The sequence below is a fragment of the Colossoma macropomum genome, unplaced genomic scaffold, assembly GCF_904425465.1.
Source record: "Colossoma macropomum unplaced genomic scaffold, Colossoma_macropomum, whole genome shotgun sequence".
Lineage (NCBI taxonomy): Eukaryota > Metazoa > Chordata > Actinopteri > Characiformes > Serrasalmidae > Colossoma > Colossoma macropomum.
Window position 1 is genome coordinate 17,217,473 of NW_023494809.1, and position 20,185 is coordinate 17,237,657.

The window sequence follows — 20,185 nt, forward strand, 5'->3', positions numbered from 1 at the left end:
TTTAGATGGTTTAAAGCAGGTGACCTGTCACAGAGCGACACTTTGTCCTGTGTGGTAACTGGACATAAATTCCCGCAGCTTCTTAACCTTGGTCTTCTCCTTCTGTAGTGCATGTGTGAAGCTCCACGTCCGCTTGCTTTTTTTGACAGCTTGACGGATGAACAGCAACGACTTTTATCTTTTTTTTCGCCAAGGTCTGGCAGCCGCTCAAGGTCTACTCGGCATAAATAAATAAATGGACGGAAAACGGCCACAGCTCACCACTCCGCCAAATGAACACATATGATTTACTCAAAACTTATGCCTCTTTATTTTTAAAGCTAATTTATTCAGGTGTCAGAAGACAAATCTGATCCCCTGAACACTTGATGGCACTTCTTTTTTTGCAGGCGCTCTAAATTATCATAAACTAAAGCCCCGAAAGTTCATATATTATTAGAACTTGACGTGAAAGCATTGTGGCTAGATAGCATATCTTTATAGATATTTAAGATGAAGATTTACTGCAGTGTTTTGGTGTAGAGGCTTGGAAAATGGATGACACCAAGTTCAGTTCAGCTTCTTCATAGATCTCCTTTGCATTCTCACTTCACTGTAGTGGTGAGTCTGTTTGTCTTTTGTCAGATTCTTGAAATGCAAGTCAAATTGCAGTGTCGTTTTTGCATTGTGACAGCATTAATTATTTTTTTTTTTTTTCAGTTGCTGTAAATTAAACATGATCGATGACCTTTTCTAATTGTTTCCTGCCATGTTCAGCAAAGGGAGCAGTAGGGCTCAGCAAAATGCCACCATAAGACCAAACAAACCAGTAACAGAGTCATTCCATACCAACTCACCTAGTACTCAAGTCTTGGATTTCCACGAAAAATTCAAGCAAACACATCAATGTAATTTCTGCAAGAGTGCAAACAATTTCAAAATTCAGGTTTGCCACATCAAGTTCTGAATTAAATGTTATATATTGAGTTGAACTGTTGTTAAACTGTGTAAATGCAACATTAAGACTAATATTTCGCTAAATCAACTGGTATGATATTAATAAATGCCAGCAACAGGTGAATCCGTTAAAAAATCTATTTTTCATGACAGATTTTGCAATATTTTGTCTGCAATATGTTGAGATGTAATCTTTTAATTTTGAAAAAAAAAAGATTTTATGTAGTATTCCAACATTTCAAATCTATGCAAGTCTTTGCTATGCAAAGCAAACCTAGAATTAATTTCTGTACATAATATTTAAAGCTACACCATGATTTCAGATGAATAAAACTGTAAAAAGGAAAGCACTACATTTCCAAATGAATATTTATAATCCTCCAGAAAGTCTGTATGCTTTGTTAAGCACTAACATGTTCTTGTTTATGTTGTTGTTGGAGGATCGAGAGTGGACCCAACAGGAATTCTGTTCTGCTCTCTGACTATTTCTATTTGCCTTTCTACTACCAAACAAAATATATAGAGATATGTATTTGTAATTCTATAGTTAGCTCAAAGTTTAGATTTGAACAAATTTGGACCTCAAATTTTAGATCCTTAAATCTGTATTTCTTACTTTAATACTTCTGTATTGACTTTTAAGTACAAGTTTTTCTTATTTTAGGAGATGTTTCTGAGGAGATTAGATATAAGATAATCTGCTTGCATAAGGCAGGAGAAAGTCAAAGGAAAATAAATGCAAAAACAGGAGTTTCCAAAACTGGAGTTCTGAAGTGATTAAAAGGTCCAGGGAAAATGGGCCTCCTAACACCCACCTGCAAGACCTGGTAGACCAGCAAATCTGTCCCCATCAGATAAACAGCACAAGAAGCTTTCATCTTTGAAAGAGAGGGGAAAATCAAGCTCCACTCTGACTTCAGATCCAAACAAAATCCACAGGTGTTTCTGTCCATCCTTTCACTGTGAGAAGACAACTCAACACTATGAGTCTGAAAGGATGTGTAGCTGTCAAGAAGCTCTTACTGAGAAATGGAAACAGACGAGTTAAACATAGAAGCTGCTGGTGTTCTCAGAACAATCGACTGACCACCCCAGAGTCCAGACCCCAACATCACTGAATATGTTTGGGATTACTTGGATGGTTGAGAAGCAGAAAATGCAAAACCAACTTTCAAGACTGAACTTTGGAAGTGTGGCTGCAGATGTCTTTGAAACACTGAAGGCGAATCTCCTGAAAAGAATGGAAACTGTAAATAAGGCAATGTGTGGACACACTAAATACTGAAAAATCTTATATATTTAGTTGTTGAGGTATCTGTATAATCTTCTGTTTAAAAATGTGAATTTTTACTTTTTTAAGATGGAAAATGAACAGCTCAATAGCTGTTCTGACAGAAAATTAAATAAAAGAAAGTCTCTCCAAGAAAAATCATGCCCACATTTTATATCCAATTTCTCATGTATGAAAAAAGGCCACCAAAAATAATGTATGCAGCTGGAAAGAGCATGTTTCAATAAATGGTTGTACCAAAAATGAAGTTGGTATCTTAAGCCAGACTATGTTTATTACGGTGTCAAAAACAAGAGACGAAACAAAAGACAAAAATGTACAATACAGATATGCTACATAGAACATACACTATATGCAGGCTTAAACTGTATTTTGTTTTTGTTTCTGTTTTTATAGGAATACCAGTCTTGTAACACCCTGCCCTGTCCGGATCTGAAGAAAACGACCCCTTGGACGCCCTGGACCCCTGTGAATATCTCAGATAACGGCGGTCACTACGAGCAGCGATTCCGCTACACCTGTAAGGCGCGTGTGGCGGAGCCAGGGCTGCTGGAGGTGGGCAGGCAGAGGATAGAGATGCGCTACTGTTCCAGCGATGGGTCAACTGGCTGCTCCACTGACGGTCAGATCATTTACCTTCTCCTTTCTTTATGTTAGAGTTCAAACGATCACAGTCATATTAATAAAGCAGTGAGGATGTGCTGTATGAAGATACAGCACTGTTCAAAATTTTTGTAATCAATGTTTTTAATAATAATGACACAGATCCTCCTCCCCTTAGTTCTAACTACTTTCACCTGTGCTCGTTATCTTTTTGTGTATATATACACATATATATACCTGTTTATATCAGATGCTCTTTGCGAAGTTTTGCCATTACACTTTTGCGTACCGAGTGTTTCTCCTCTTTATGCTTACCATGTTATTTGACCCTTTTGTCCCTTGTTTACTCCTCTGGATTCTCCTTTAGACTTCGGTATTGTATTGTGTGTTTCTCTAGCCCTTGACCCTTGCTTGTTTATGTGCTTTGGTCTCTGGTTCCCTCTGTACCTGTTTATTGCTCTCATGGTTCTGACCTGGCCTGGCGTATTGACTATCCCTTTGGTTAGCCCTTTCCTTAACAAAACCAAATTATTTTACTTCAGCGAGCATCTGGTTCATCTGCCTATTGTAACAGCTATCTAATGTAATAACTAATCTAGCTGAAGTTTTAATAAGTTTAAAAGGAATATGATCTGTAACCTACTAAAACGTCAGCTAGGTAAATTGAAAATTCGGTTAAATTAACTATTGCACTAGCTAGCATACTTAATATCTGAACTGCATGCTGGCCAAATGTTTCGCATTGGTTTGCTTCTTTCCCTGCAAACAAAATCACATGTAACGTTTGACACAAAAGGTGTTATTCATTTGCTGCATTACAGTTACTGATGCTAATGTAATTACCTTTGTTGGACCTGGAAACCAGGTCGCTGATTCAGGTCTCCATCTCTCCTCATTCTGATAGATTGTAATATACTAAAGGAAGTGTAGGGGGCTTCATGACTTATAACGTTTTATTTAAGCAATAGATCATCGCAGCCGTGACGTTATAGTGATAATGCACAACCTTGAGTGTTCTATTGCTTTTATACAACAGTTAAATAAATAAAGTAAGAAATGAATAAATTGGGCCGTGAACGTGGCATTTAATGTTTTAATGTTAGCAGTTCCTTCTGCCAAATTATAGGTCCTTAACAAGCAGCTTGTTGCTACGTCACAGTAACTAGCTCCGCTCACTCGCTGCACAGCCGGCAGTTAGTTCTCCATCTCCTTACACAGACCAGGTGACAGTTTGGGAATTTAGTGTAGTCTCATCTTCAGAGTCTGACCAAATCGGCTGTCAGTCAAATTTAATCTTCAAAGTATCCATTTCTTTTTGTGCGCAAAGTAAGAAGTAAAAACGTTCAAATGGCTTGAGCATCTCTTATTAAAGTCTTTGCTTAGCAATGGCGTCTCAGCGGAGTGACGTGTTTGTGAAAAACCCATGATGTTATGGTGAAATAACAACACGGTTAGAACGCTTCTCAGTCAATCAGCTTGTGTGGCTGGAACTAACTGTTGTATAATGAACTATAATTGTTCCAAAGGCTTTAAATTAAATGCAACCGACTGTAATATTTAAATCTACATTGTATAAGAATTTATTAAAGACAATAACATTAGAAGAAATAGGAATTATGGATATGCTGCAATTCAAAACCTGAAGATTAGCGTTCTTTCTTTTTACTCCTTTCATTGGATGTCTTCTCATTCTTGTGCGGACTCTCTCTTCCTCTCTTTGTCTGTCTCTTGCTCTCTCTCTCTCCCTCTATCTCTCTCTCTCTCTGATAGGGTGTGCAGTGACAGGCAAGCTGGTTCATCTTTCTTCTCCATTAACAGGAAAACAACATGACGTGTTCTGATGCATCTCTGTCATTCTCCCTCTCTCTCTTTTACTCTCCCCCTTTTAATCTCTCTCTCTCTCTTACTCTCTGTCTTTTATTCTCTTTTTCTCTCTCTCTTTTACTCTCACTCTCTCTCTCTGTCTTTTAGTCTTTTTTTCTCTCTCTCTCTTTTACTCTCTCTCTCTCCTTTTACTTTTTCCCTCTCACTCTCTCTGTTACTCTCTCTCTCTTCTATCATTTTCTGTTTTGATCTGTTATTTCTCACTTTTCCATTTCCTCATACTCATTCTTTCTATCATGCTTTCGCATCTATCTTGCTTCATTTTTCACTCCTTATTGATCACTCTATCTCTATTTTCGGGCTATCTTTCTCTCTTCCTTTCTCTTCTTCTTTGTCATCCTCTCTGTTTATCCCTCTCAGCCTCGTTTGCTATTTCCCTCTCCCTCCTTTTTTATCTTTTTCTCTCTCTCTTCTCCTCTCTTGCTGTTTCTCCCCTCATTCTCTCTCTATCTCTGTTTCTCACTTGCTTTCTCTTTTTCCTTTTCCTGTCTCTCTTTTCCATGGGATATATCTGTCCCTCTCTTCCTCTCCACCCCCCATGTCTCTCTCTCTCTTCCCTGAAGACTCACAAGGTCTTTTTTGTAAGCCCACTAAGCTTTAGTGCCAAACTGGCTATGCAAATGAAAATAATATAATAATACAATAATATAAATGAAGAATTTATGAATAAAAATAATTAAATAAAATTATTGTAGGTTTCAAATGGATTTTGAGGTTATACTGTAGACATAAACCATAATTTCAGCCACCTTAATTTTTTGGACCAAAATGATCAAAAATAGTACTTGGAGTGTTTTGACACAATCACATATAAGGAGCTATTGTGATACCTTGCCATATCAACAACAACATTTCAAAAAAAGTTGGGATGCTATGCAAAATGTAAATAAAAACAGAATGCAATGACATGAAAATCATTGAAACCCTATATGTAATTGTAAATAGTACACAGACAGCATATCAAATCTTAACTTAAAAATGTTCTTGTGTTTTTAAAATTATATGCCCATTTTTAATTTGATGCCTGCAACACATTTCAAATAAGTTGGGACAGAAGCATGTTTACCACTGTGTTACCACTCAGTAAGTGTTTGGGAACTGAGGAGACCAACTGCTGTAGTTTTGAAAGTAAAATATCTTCCCATTCTTGCTTGATATGGGTTTTCAGCTGCTCAACAGTTCAGGGTCTCCTTTGCCGTATTTTCTGTTTCATAATGCGCCACATGTTTTCAGTGGTGACAGGTCTGGACTGCAGGCAGGCCAGTTTAGCACCCGGAGCCTTTTACTACAGAGCCATGCTGTTGTAATATGTGCAGAATGTGGTTTGACATTGTTTTGGCAAGGCCCTCCCTAAAAAAGATGTTGTCTGGATGGCAACATATGTTGCTCCAATACCTGTATATATCATTCAGCATTAATTGTGCCTTCACAGATGTGCATGTCACCGTTGCCATGTGAGCTAGTTCACCCCCATACCATCATGGATGCTGCCTTTTGAAATGTGCTGATAACAACCTGGATGATCCCTCTCCTCTTTAGCCTGGATGACGTGGGGTCCATGTTTCCAAAAAGAATTTTAAATTTTGATACGTCGGACCACAGGATGCTTTTCCATTTCGCCTCAGTCCGTCCGCCAGTATTGTTTTCCAGCCTTGTCCCTTGCATACAGAAATTTCTCTAGATTCTCTGAATCTTTTAATGATATTATGCACCATTTATGATGAAATCCCCATGTTCTTTTTATTTTAGGATATTCTTGATTTGTTGCACTATTTGCCCACACAATCTTTCACAGAGTGGTGAATCCCTCCCCATCTTTACTCCTGAGAGACTCACCTTCTGTGAGATGCTCTTTTTTACCCAATCATGTTACTGACCTGTTGCCAATTAATGTAATTAGTTGTGAGATGTTCCACCAGGTGTTTTTTTTAGCATTACACAGCTTTACCAGTCTTCTGTTGCCCTGTCCCAGCTTTTTTGAAATGAGTTGCTGGCATCAAATTCAAAATGGGCATATATTTTAAAATAAATGAATAAATAAAATTTCTGTTTCAACATGTGACAGTGACATGTTGTCTTTGTACTATTTTCAATTCAAGCTCAACTGATTTGCACATCATTGCATTCTGTTTTTATCTATATTTTGCACAGCATCCCAACTTGTTGGGAAACAAGTTAGCTGCACCCATAGAGTAGAGGACCGTATAGTTCAGGTTTTTGGCAGTCTGAATTTCCAGAGTTCAGTTCCACTTTGAATTATTTATAAATCTCACCCTCTGTTAAGTTTTTCTTTACATTTCCTCTGAATCTCATTCTGAATTTCTTTCCTCTGTTGAAGTCCACTCTGAATTTTCTGTGTTCAATTGTACTCTGACTTTTTTTCTCTTAAACTTCTTTCTGAATCTACTCTGAATTACAATTTATATTTCCTCTGTTGCATTCAGTTCTGAATTTCCTTTGTTGCATTTCACTCTGAATTGTCTCTGTTGAATTTCTCTCTTGCTGCCCGATCTGCACACATGCAGCCAGATTCCAGCCACCAACATCTGCGAATCAGTGTTTACAAACACTTGTAGTTTGTAAATGAGATGTTAATTGACAGACAGTTGAATGGAGCTTCCTGCCCTTATATTAAAGTGGGGAGGCGGGCAGTAAAACATATTCAGCGTCAGACTTAATTGCCAAGTTTGTTAGTGGTTTTACAACGTGGTCTAAAGGCAGATCTGCAGCAGCTTCTAATCTTCATCAACCACCCACCAAGAGTGCAATTACTGTGGGATCACAACAAAAAAGCACAACACACACAGAGCTGATAACCTCGGCTTTACACTCACACCATGTGTTCGTTCTGCCTGTTCTTTTTCAGAGTTTTACAGGCCAGGGAGCAAAATGGAGAAAATTATTTGGAGTCTTACAGAGTGTGGCACACATGCATTTATTTTGCTTTTGTTCTGGCTTTTTTATGCTTTATCTTGAACAGCACAATTTGAAGATTTTGACAAAAGGCCATTTTAAAAGCCTGAGATAAATTACAATGTTACAGCGATAAGCGTTATCAAAATGACAAATTTTCCCAATTTTCACCCTTACCAGGAATGTAGTCGATCAGCCAAAACAAGTTTGCTTCTTTAGTTTTGCACTTCACCTAAGAGCAAGGTGCAAAATCAAAATTATGGGTCGTCCCTGAAAATGACCTTATTGTGATGTTAAGAAGTCAATTAAGGTAAATTAGATGCTCAAATACAAATTCAGGGAAAAGTCATCGTTTAGCTGCTTCTCCCTGGCGAGCGCCTGTCTTCAGTGTTCTTAACTAACTAGAGGTGCAGCACCAGTCTACAAACTGGCTCACCCAGTTGGTCCTCCATAACCTACCAACTGTGACTATGCCTGGGATACCTCTGAAAAACAAATTGGTAGCTTATTTGTAAATCTGAAAACTTACCCAGTTTCCCAAGAGTTTGGTGAAAAGAGTGAATTGTTGATCATTTCTCAAACTGAACACAAAAGAGGAGATGTGTAAGATCTGATATGAAATGATTAGTCATGCTTAATCTGACCATTAGCATGAACTAACAAGGTATAAAAGGTCCATTTTGATTTCAGGTCAACTTTAAGTAATCTCTAAGAGACTTGATTATGTGTAATCTAGAAAGATGGACAACAGCACAGACAAATTTGAGGTTTCAAGATAGCTGCCACTACTACTTTAGCTGTATGATTAGGCCTGAGCATTAGCACAATGTAATCGGCTATAGGCGAATCTGCCCATCCATACTTTTATCCATCCACCCACCAATCCACTCATCCAGCCACCATTTGCCCATCCGTTAGGACAATGTAATCAGATATAGGTGATGACTGACACCTATGAACCCATCCATCAATCCATCCACCCATCAATCCCACCACCAGTCCACCCAAGAATCCACCCAACAATCCGCCCATCCATCCTTTACTCATCCACCCACCAATCCACTCATCCAACCACCAATTTGCCCATCCGTTAGGACAATGTAATTGGATATAGCTGATGACTGACAGGTGAGCCATTGATAATGCTTCAAGGATGATAATCACTGACAGAAAACCAGAGAAGACTAATTTAATTTCAAACAGCCTGTTAAATAATATTAAATATATACATGTAATGTTTTATTCACGTTTACTGTTAAAACTCAATTATTATGGGGCGTTGATAAGTTATTAGGTTATGCTAGAGCAAATTCCCCTCCGTTGCTGCTGCAGAAGTGTAACATACTGTCTAAGGAAACTTATCATTTTCCACACAGCTTCAGTAAAATAATACTAATAATAATTTACATGGGCATCAAGGCTGGATTACAGAGTGCCTGGAAAACAACTTGTTTTTTTTAGATGTAAAGCACAAAGTTATGGCTTTGGAACACTCTTACTCACATTTAGCAGTCTGAAATTTCTCCACAAGGTGGTGCTGTTAGCGCACATGTTCCTTTTTGTGTGCATCACTCAAAGAGAAAAAACAGCCATGAACCCTCAGCAGGAGCTTACAATTGCATGTTGGAGCTTTCAAAAATACTTTATTAACAAAGATGTGTGTTTTTTTTAAATATCATGCTAATTATTTCTACATATCACCAAAGCCCAGGCCAATACAGACAACATGAAAACCAGCAGAACAGCTCTGCATTAATCTGTGATAACCCAGAGACTGGAGAAGTGAAAGCTGTGCTTTCTCAGATTGAATTGATTACGTACTAGACGCAATGTGACACACACTTATCTAGCTCATCATTTATCTAAATCTTACTACAGAAAGTTCCTCTAAGGCTCCAGATGATAATTCATAGATACTGGGTTTACGGAGCCGATGCAGGGTTCATTTCTCCATCCGAGCAATTATCTCTCCTCACATCAATTCTCAGCCATCCAGCTGTGTTAGGAGGGTGTTTTACACTTCGCCCTGTGAGTGGTTAGTGTTCATCACACGCTGAAGGCCTAGTGTTATAATTACCTCCACGATGAAGGTGTGTTTGGCTGTCAGTGTTTCTGCTGAGGAAGATGAGATCAGAGATAAATGTGCTGCCATTTGATGAAGTTTCAGCCTCATGGCTGGGACTTTCTTTATCGATTTGAATCCATAAGCTGCAGCCCTGAGAAGGGACGGTGAAAAAGCATGGTGCCTCAGAGCTGAAATACAGATTCAGGAGATAACTAGATATACTTTCACTGAAGATAGAGATCAGGGTGCTAAAGTATAGACGAAGGCCAGCTGGCACAGAGTGGAAAGGCTGAAGTTTACTGCTATGACTAATAAGAAGTTTGAGATCAGCCATTAGAAGTTTAATGTTGTTGTTGTCATTGTGCTATACATTTGATTTACATTAACTAATTCATAACTTAGTTACACAAATATATTTACATTTGATTTACATGAATTCATAACTTAGTTACACAATTATATTTACATTTGATTTACATTCTATATGGACGAGCTGGAGTCTATTCATCCATTCATCCGTCTGCCTCTCTATATGTCTGTCAATCCATGCATACATCCAACCTACCCACCTACGAACCCATCCAGCAATCCATCCATCCATCCATCCATCCACCTATTAATCCACGCATCCACCCACCAGTCCCACTACTGGTCCACCCACCCATCCATTCAACAATCCATCCATTCTTTTATCCATCCATCCACCCACAAATCCAACCACCAATCCGCCCACCAGTCAACCCACCAACCCAACCATCAATTTACCCACCATTCTACCCCCCACCCACCAGTGCCACTACCAGTCCACCTGCCCATCCAACCAACAATCCACCCATCCATCCTTTTATCCATCCACCCACCAATCCACCCATCCACCCACCAATCCAACCACCAATATACCCACTATCTTTCTATCTATCTATGTATCTATCTATCTATCTGCAGGTCTGTTTGTCTGTCTGTCTGCCTGTCTGCTTGTCTGTTCATTGATCTAGTTAGGTGTATTACAATGACTCTACAGGTTTTAGTCTGCACTTCTGACTTTCTTTCTGTTTATGAAAAAATTATGAGTATATGGTAAAAATCAAAAGGATGTTTTTTTTTCTTTCTGCAAAGCAAGACTTCCCACGACAGTAACTTTTCATCAGATTCAGATCATGATAAAATATATATCATAATATCTCCTCTTCTACTCACAAACACTGATGTAGTATGGATTGAAAGTTTAGAATCTGCATTTTCCACACAGTTTCTCCACTTGAACGATGAGGCAGAAATAAATCATATAATATTACAGCATGTGTTAATCACAGATGATAACTGAGATTCTGAGGGCTAAAGATTGAAAGGATGAAGTCAAAATTTCCAGCACTATGGCTCCAAGTCATCTTAAAATGTTGAACATGCAGTAAAAGTTCACTAGATTGGGAAATATGTGGTGGTTGCAGAATAAAACCCTGCAAATCTGATAAAAAAAACTTGACAGCCAGCGACATATTCCGTGGTGTTATTTCACATATCTCATTTTGTAAACATTTGCCCGTCTCTGGAACGCTCACGACAATCAGTTAGTTCTTCTGCGGAAGTCACCTTGTAATTTCTTGCATGTGTCATGAGTGTGCTGCACTTTTATCGTGGCTTTGAAGCTTATGCCCTTTCCTCTGCATCGTGTCAATAAGACGCGAGTGAGCGGATCACGGCCGTCAGCTCTGCCTGACATTTCCTGATCCCAGTTCATTTGAAGTCGAGCCTTTTATTGCAGGTGCATTTTAAATCGGCCCCGTCTGAAGATAAGAAATGCTGTTTATCTGTCATTCCGGAATAAATAAAAGAAAGCAGCAGCTGAAGCTGGGCTCTGTAGCTGCTGTTCACTTATCATAGCAATTACGCTAAGCAGATTAGCTCAGATGAAAATATAACATGTTGTCAAATAATGAACTCACTCTTATTGACATTGTGCCGCCGCCCATTCATTAAAATCTCAAAATCTTAATGACGATCATCAGTTCATTAAAGGCAACAATGATTTACGGCTCTGTCTCTTCTTATTACTGCAGAAATTACTTCTTTCGTCAGAGGCCTCGGTTATATAATCATGCTGTTTTTGCTTTTCAGAAAACTTCTTCAAGTCAATGTTAATGGGAAATTGTAACGCTTTTTCCTTCTGTACCGTGACACACTTTAACCATTGATGAGCTTTACTGGCCCCATATTATTTTTCAAAATAAGAGTTTATGTAAATAAGGTTCGAAGCATACTATTCACTTCCTACTTTATACAGTCCACAAATGGAAAAAAGCTGAAAAATAGCCTGTTTTGAATTCACTTTTGGGATGTCATGAAAACCAACACATTTACATATATCTGCCTATTCACTCTACAACAGTCTAATGCCACCCATTAATGCTGAGGTGTTAAGGAGTGCTTCACCAAAGAATTTCTAGAGAGGAGAACTTCAAAATGAATGGGTTTCTATAGAGCTTTTGTGCAAAGTTATATAGAAAAATGCACTAATTTTCTGAGCAACCTCATTAAATAGTTCAGCACTGCTATTATATTATTAAGCACTGCTAATCAATCAGCACTCAGTATCAGTAATGCCGACTAATCAGCACTCAGTATCAGTAATGCCGAAGAATCAGCATTCACTATCAGTAATGCCAACCAATTAGCACTCAGTATCAGTAATGTTAGTGTCCTGCTGTCCAAAACCTGTTTGCTGTAGAACCGGTAAGTTTTGTTTGCTTTATAGCTGTGCTATATAATTTATACTTCTGCTTTCCAAAATTAAAGGAAGGACCCGGACAAATAGTTAGAAACCAGTTAAATGTTTTGTTTTTTAGCTGTTTAGCTTCATTCGTTGAAGACTTCTGGCATTTTGCAGTCTTGCAGATATAATGGGAGAATAGCGGAGTAGAGTGATTACAGAATGATTCAAGCGAGGAGTCTAAATGTTTACCACTCCAATCTAACACTCCACTCACATACTCTGGTCTTGCCCCCCAGGTGTTTGAGGTCACTTGATAATTTATGCTGAGCACCCCCTATATATAATGTTAATAAATATGTGGTCAAATATTTAACATATTTATTCAATGTATTTATAACATATTTAATAACATATTTAAAATTTGATTACTTTTGTGTTTAAACGTTTAGGTGCCAAACTGATCAAACATGGTTTGTTGATTTTGTAAGTGAGAATAAGTTACATCCTCTACAGAGAACACACTTCTGCAAATTTGAATGCATGATTACTGTTTATTTGCTGAATTTAACATATTGGGGGGAAAAATACAACATAAAATGTGACAAAAATTGTGACACCTTTTATACATTTTGTTTAATATATTAAACAGAGCATAGAAAACTTGTTCACTAAATGAAATTGTTCACTAAAATATTTGCACAAAAGGCCATATTTTAAGTGTGTTCTCTGTTGATGATGTGTTAACTTATTTTCACTTCGAAAATTAACAGAACATAATTTGACATAGGGTGTTGAAACGTTTGCATGCGCTAAAAGTGCAGTTTATGGTTGTTTTTCTTACAGAGGTGTTGGTGAGATTGTGTTCTTTGATCATCATCATGAACTTAGAAGTGTACAAAGACACTGGATGCAACCGGTAGAAGTATGTAAAAAAAACTTCTCAAATCATAACAGTCTGAAACAAACCAGCTGCTTTTATAAATAATAGACCGTTTTAGAATGTTCTGTTTAAAATAAATGACATTTTATACATAAAATAACATAAAATAACATGACATAAGCTCACGTTTTCTCCTCATGTTAGGTAGGGGTGGAGGGGAAGGTGAAACATGATATTATTGGTTAATATTATTTTGCTCCGCCTGCTGTTGCATGATGACATCATCAGGAGACATTTTAGAGGCGTTTAAATCTAAAGTCATTAGATTTTGACAGAGGACTACAAGAAAAACAAGAATTAAATTTTTTAAAATGTACAATATGATGAATTGTGTTTAATATAACCAGAAATACGAACAAACAAGGTAAACAAGCTCCTTTCTGATTTCAGGTGGACTGTAAGCTTTAGTGCTGCGCTGTAAGAACAGTAGAAATCGATATGTGCAGCACTGCTGAGGCTTGTTGCTGGCGGTGGCCGGTGTAAAATCGCTGGCTGGCTGTCAGGCTGCTCATCTTTAGACCTTGAGTTTCTCTTTAGCGTGTTATCAGGGCTGCGGAGGAGCGCAGGCTGTTACTGATGATGCTGGCAGTGTAATTTGGCTCCTCTCTGCTGAACGATGCCTTCATTTTTCTCCAGAGAAACAATAGAGTGTCACTCTGAGCTGCTTCCTCATCTCAACTGGACAACACTGCAAGGACATCTGTTTCTTTTTCCTCTTCTCTCTCTCTTTCTTTCTTCCTCCCTCTTTCTCTCTTTTTCACTCTTTTTCCCTAATTTTTTCTCTGCCTCTCTTTCTACCTCCTTTTACTCTGTCTCCCTCTTTTTTCTCTTTCCCCTTTTCTCCTTTTCTTTTCTCTCCATTTTCTTTCTTTGTTTCTCCCTCCCTTTTTCTCTCCCCCTTTGTATCTCTCTCTCTGCCTTTTCTCTCTTTCTCTTCCTTTTTGTCTTTCTTTTGCCCCCCCCCTCTCTCTCTCTCTCTCTCTCTCTCTCTCTCTATAACAGTCATATTTCATTCTAATCACTCTTTCTATCCTCTCTTTATGCCTTTATCAAACAGGCTGTTTTTGTTATTGTGCCTTGTAAGACTGTTATATGTAAATGAGCTCTGTTCTGATTGGCTGCCCTGTATTGTGCTTCATTCAAAAAGCAGTCCAGGCTTAAACACTTATAACTTCATAGTCAGTGGGTGGAGCTAAACGGAAAATGTTTCCGTATTTATGATATCAAAACCATGATGAATTTAAAGCAGGCTGTTTTTGCAGCGTAGTGTCCATATGTGGACTGTATGGACTGGGGAGTGAACGGAACCCTTTGGAACAGTAACAGTGTTCACACCGTTTACAACAAAAGCTACAAAAGTTTGTTACATAGCCAACAGCAGCAGAAGTCTTCTTCATGTCTGAATTTTTTTGGTATTTTTCTCCATGTTTACAGAAAACATGTTGCAACAGTGAACAGGGAAGAGTTAGTAGCTTAACTGCTGAAATCTAATGTTTGATTATTAACATAGTTATAGTAATATTATTATAAAAGTGTTTATTTTATTTATGGCTTTATTCTTTTATTAAATTTTATGGGTTTTTTAAAATCCATGGATCAGGGATCTGTATGGCCTTGTGAGTGTGTGTAGGTTGCGCTTTCAGCAGAAGAAGTAAAAAATGACTGTATTACAAATGTTTTATTGGAACTGCAAACACACACACACAAGTCTTCTTTATCAAGGGTTCTCAACTTTTTGCAACTCACAGCCCACACAACCAGCCTCAAAGCTTTTGTGGCCCACAAGAAGTTTTATCTGGTCAATCATTTCAGCTGCATGCAAATATAACACAATCATCTAGCCTATGAAATTTCACTTGACTCTATAATCACGCAACAGAATAAACAGCAAATAAATTCTGTAGCTATTTATTCATAATGGATAAATTCTGTAAAAATATAGAGAAATGTTTTGCATTTACTTGTACTGAAAATCTAAAAATAATTATAATAGATTTCATATTTAAAGTGATTGGTTTGGTTAAATGTCTGCATACTGCACTTGTATGCTACAAATAAATAAATAAATAAATAAGACTGCCAACAGCCCCCTTACAGTACCACCAAGGCCAACCAAGGCTGAAAGTCACTCTTCTATATGTTTTCACTTTGTTTTTGCTGTTTGCCCCAAGCATGTATATCATAAGTTGGTATGCCTGTGTAGCGTAGTGGCGTCATCATTTTCATCTCTTTACGACCTGTAGCTTGCTGTTCGTCTCAGAGAACTTGTTCTTCTTTCTCTGCTTCCTCAGTGACGATCTCACGTATAAATACAACACTTCTACATAATTATCTGCTTAACAGAACACAATAGAACCCCAGTAGGGAGGAGTTTTTAATTGCTCTCTGCCTAACTGTTAATAAGCATTTTCTGACACTCCTGGGCGACCGCCTGGCAATCCAAACAGCAGACTGAGAGGCACGTTTGGTGGTAATGCACAAGAGCAATTAATTTTCTGGATTAGGGCCTTGTAAGCACTGATCTGTGGAGCAAATCAGAGAGCAGAGACGATATCACAGGAACGCAGCCAAAACCCTGCCAAAAGCCTCTGCGTGTGTCACCGCTGTCTGAAACGCCTCGTTTATCTCCGCCATGTTCATGTGGGTTCAACAAGTAGAAAAATTGTGTGGAAAGTGCAGATTCTAAAACTTCAGTCCATACCAGGTATGTGTTAGGTAGCAGAGGGGAGATTTTATTTTGATTTCAAATTGATGAAAAAGTGTTTAGAGGAAAGAAAACCCTTTAGATTTTATCACTGAAACAAGCAACTAACAAAAAAATAATAGCTTGAATCCATATTCCAGTCCTGGATTTTGCAGTTACTGGTAGGTAGGACCCTAGCTGGCTAGTCTCACAAGCTAAATAAATTCTGTTTTTCTAACAGTCAATGCAATACAGTGCAGTACAGTGCAGTATGGTTGCTAACCTGAACCCAGAACTGTCCTTACTCTGGTCAAATACCTGCATCCGTTTCCCACCACATAACAGATCCACAAAAGTATACGTTTTTCCGGCAACATGAATCATTCACGGCTACCATGACATTTACATTTACATTTACATTTACATTTACAGCATTTAGCAGACGCTCTTATCCAGAGCGACTTACAAAAAGTATCTTTGCTAGTTACCAATAGGTTAGAGAGAAAGCCAGTCCTGAGCTCAGATACTGCCAGAATCAGAAAGTCATTATTGACACCTAGAGAAAAAGGAACAGAGTTAACACAGAGCAGTGCAATACAATACAATACATAAGTGCAGTACAATACATTACAATCAATACTTAATTCAGTGCTCATTTAAGTGCTGTATAAAGAGATGTGTCTTCAGTCTGTGTTTGAAGATAGCGAGAGACTCTGCTGTACGGACAGCCAGTGGGAGTTCGTTCCACCACCTGGGTGCCAGCACAGAAAACAGTCTTGATGCTTGCCTTCCGCACGCCTTGAAGGATGGCGGGTCAAGTCGAGCTGTGCTCGAAGCTCGAAGGGCTCATGGTACAGTTCGAGATTTCACCATTGCCATCAAGTAGGGAGGGGCTGGTCCATTTTTGGCTTTGTAAGCAAGCATAAGGGTTTTAAATCTGATGCGTGCAGCTACAGTAAGCCAGTGAAGGGAGCACAGCAGTGGGGTGACGTGGCTGAACTTGGGAGATTGAAGACGAGCCGGGCTGCTGCATTCTGGATGAGTTGCAGAGGCTTGATGGCCTGCATTGGAAGACCAGCCAAGAGCGAGTTGCAGTAGTCAAGCCTTGAGATGACAAGAGACTGCACTAGTACCTGGGTGGCCTCTCGAGTGAGAAAGGGTCGGATCCTCCGGATGTTGTACAGGAGAAATCTGCATGACGGAGTTAGGTTCGCAATGTGAGTCGAGAACGATAACTGGCCATCCAGAACCACACCAAGACTTCTTGCCTCTACAGATGGGACAATCAGAGAGTTCTCGAATGAGATGGCAAGATCATGATGAGGACCTGTAGTTGCAGGGATGAATAGCAGCTCAGTCTTGCTAGGATTGAGCGTCAGGTGGTGAGCTACCATCCATGAAGAGATGTCAGACAGACGTGCCGAGATCCGAATATCAGCATAACAGTGATAAGAGAAGCCATGAGATGATATTACATTGCCAAGAGAGCTAGTGTAGAGAAAAGAGAAGAGGACCTAGCACTGAGCCTTGTGGGACACCAGTGGAGAGCCTGCATGGAGAGGATGTGGACCCTCTCCATGTTACCTGGCATGAGCGATCTTCCAGATAGGGCTTGAACCACTTCCACACAGAGTCAGTGATTCCAAGGTTGGTGAGGACGTCCAGAAGGGTGAGGATGACCATGACTGTCATTAAAATTTCCAAGTGGAAACTCTGACACATAGAGAATCTGAATGGAACTGACAAAATTCTGATAGCTGTGGTCGCTTTAAGGAGTCGAGTAGTGTGTTGTTTGTTTACCTGCAGGTCAGAGCATACGCTGACCAGGCCCCTGGTCAGGAACCAGCAGGGCGCTGCTCTGGGCTTTGAGTGTGAGCAGGTTATGAACAGTTTGTTTGTTTTTTAGAGGGCTGTTTGCTGGAGGACTTTGTAGATAAAGACTTTGGGTCAGTGTTGTGGTCAGGACACAGCAGGATTAGCCAGTGGACAAGTAACAAGCCAAAATTCTGGAAGAACATGAGGGTCACAGCTAGAGGTAAAAAATGCATCAAGCTGAAGGTAGCGATTCAGCTACATCAATTTTGTACTGTTATAATTTTCTAAAAAAATAAGTACAGCTTATTGTCTATATTCCACTACAGTGTAAATAATTACTGCAGTTACATTAGTGTGTTCAGTGAATAATTCTAAATTGTACTAAAAGAATTCAACTGAATTTAATTAAATTGTGGTAAATCATCCTTCATTATGTTCTGAATCAGTTTTCGAATTTAAGAGAATCGTTGTGAGGTCAGAAATTTACACCCCTACACTGCAAAAAATGATATGATCTTATATCTAGTCTACATATGTAATATTTCTCATTAATTTGGCTTATTTCTAAATGTTTTTACTTGTTTGATTTGTTCGAGTAAAAGAGTCTTATTCCGTTGACAGATAATTTTGCTTTTTTCAAGGATCATTTCATGAAAAAAGCAAATTTATCAGCCAATGGAATAATGTTTAGGAGTGTTTACTGAGATTGTTTATAGAGTTTATAGAGGCTCCTATTGTAGTGTACACAAATGTTTACTGCAGTCATTTATGGACTATTATCTCCTATTCTAGTGTATAGAAGCATTTACTGAGGCCATTTATGGACCAATATCTTCTATTCTAGTGTATGAAAGCATTTATTGAGGTTGTTTATGGACTAGTGTCTCCTATACTAGTGTACAGGAGTGTTTATTGAGATTGTATACAGACTAATTTCTCTTATTCTGGAGTATAGGAGCATTTATTGAGGTTGCCTATGGACTATAATAATAAAAATAACAACAACAACAATAATAATAATAATAATAATATTATTTATAGAGCACTTTTCATACCAGTGGCAGCTCAAAGTGCAGTATAGACAGGTAATAATGTTTTACAGTAACAGACAAGTTAAAAAGAAATATCAAGGAGACGTAGAGTTTTAATTGAATGCTAAGTTAAAGAGATATGTTTTCAAGTGTTTCTTAAACATGTGAACTGAGCTTGACTGTCTAAAAAAAGGTGGATTTGAGTTTCACAGTTTAGAGGTGTAATAACTGAAACAGGCCTCTCCACATTTTCTGTGTTTTATGGAAAGTATTTTCAGAAAGTCAGTATCTGCAGATCTGAGATCACGTGTTGGAACACAAACAGAAAGACATTCTGTGATGTAAGCAGTGCTTTAAGGTCATTTAGAGCCTTAAAAACTAGTAGCAAAATTTTAAAATGTAAGAGAGTGCCAGTGCAGTTCTTTCAAAACAGGACTGAATGATCTCTCTTTTTTGCCTGTGTTAGAATCTGTGCTGATGCATTTTGCAGGAGTTGTAGAGGATGTATTGCTTTCTTAGGAAGTCCAGTAAGAAGAGCATTACAGTAATCAACTCTGCTTGTAACAAATGCATGAACTAGTTTCTCTGCGTCGCTCTGAGACAGAAAAGGCTGAACTTTAGGGATATTTCTCAAATGATAAAAAGTTACTTTCATGACTGCATTCACATGTGGATTACTACAGGCTATACGCTTTTAAGTTGTAATAAATTGTACAACATCCACTGAGAAATATCTGACACTCTTGATCATCAGAAGGAATCGAAATGTATAATTGCGTGTCTTCAGCATAGCTATGAAAATTGATGTTATGTTTCCTAAAGACATCACCTAGAAGTAACATGTACAAAGAGAAGAACAAGGTCCCTAAAACTGAACCCTGTGGGACTCTTCGATGAATGATTTCCCAGAAACTAAGAATTGTCTATGCATTAAATATGATTTAAACCAGTCTAAAACTGAGAGGCCTCATCAATATTTAAGGTGGTGTATTAGAATCTTGTGATCAACGGTATCAAAAGCTGCACTAGGATCCAATACAACCAGAATAGAAGGATTTTTTGTATCAGCACCAAGTCTGAGGTCATTCACAACACAAACCAATGCTGTCTCAGTACTATAGTTAGAATTAAAACCTGATTGAAACTTCTCATATAACTTATTTGATTTATTATTTAATTATTTGAATTAGATACGCATCTAATTGTTTGAAGGTAACTTTTTCTAGATTTAACTTAAAAAAGGAAGTAGAGGCTTCACCAGGGCAGTTTTAAAAGCATCTGGAAAAGCACCTGTAGACAAAGTATGGTTTACAA

At 38.3% G+C, this 20,185-nt stretch overlaps 1 protein-coding gene across 1 annotated transcript in view; it reads left to right on the forward strand.

The window, feature by feature from the left end:
* sema5a (sema domain, seven thrombospondin repeats (type 1 and type 1-like), transmembrane domain (TM) and short cytoplasmic domain, (semaphorin) 5A) overlaps positions 1-20,185 on the forward strand; it is a 238,508-nt gene that overhangs the window by 192,775 nt on the left and 25,548 nt on the right. The window contains exon 16 of the mRNA XM_036558268.1: positions 2,624-2,849. Coding sequence (XP_036414161.1) covers positions 2,624-2,849 — 226 coding nt within the window. The remainder of the gene's footprint in view (positions 1-2,623; positions 2,850-20,185) is intronic.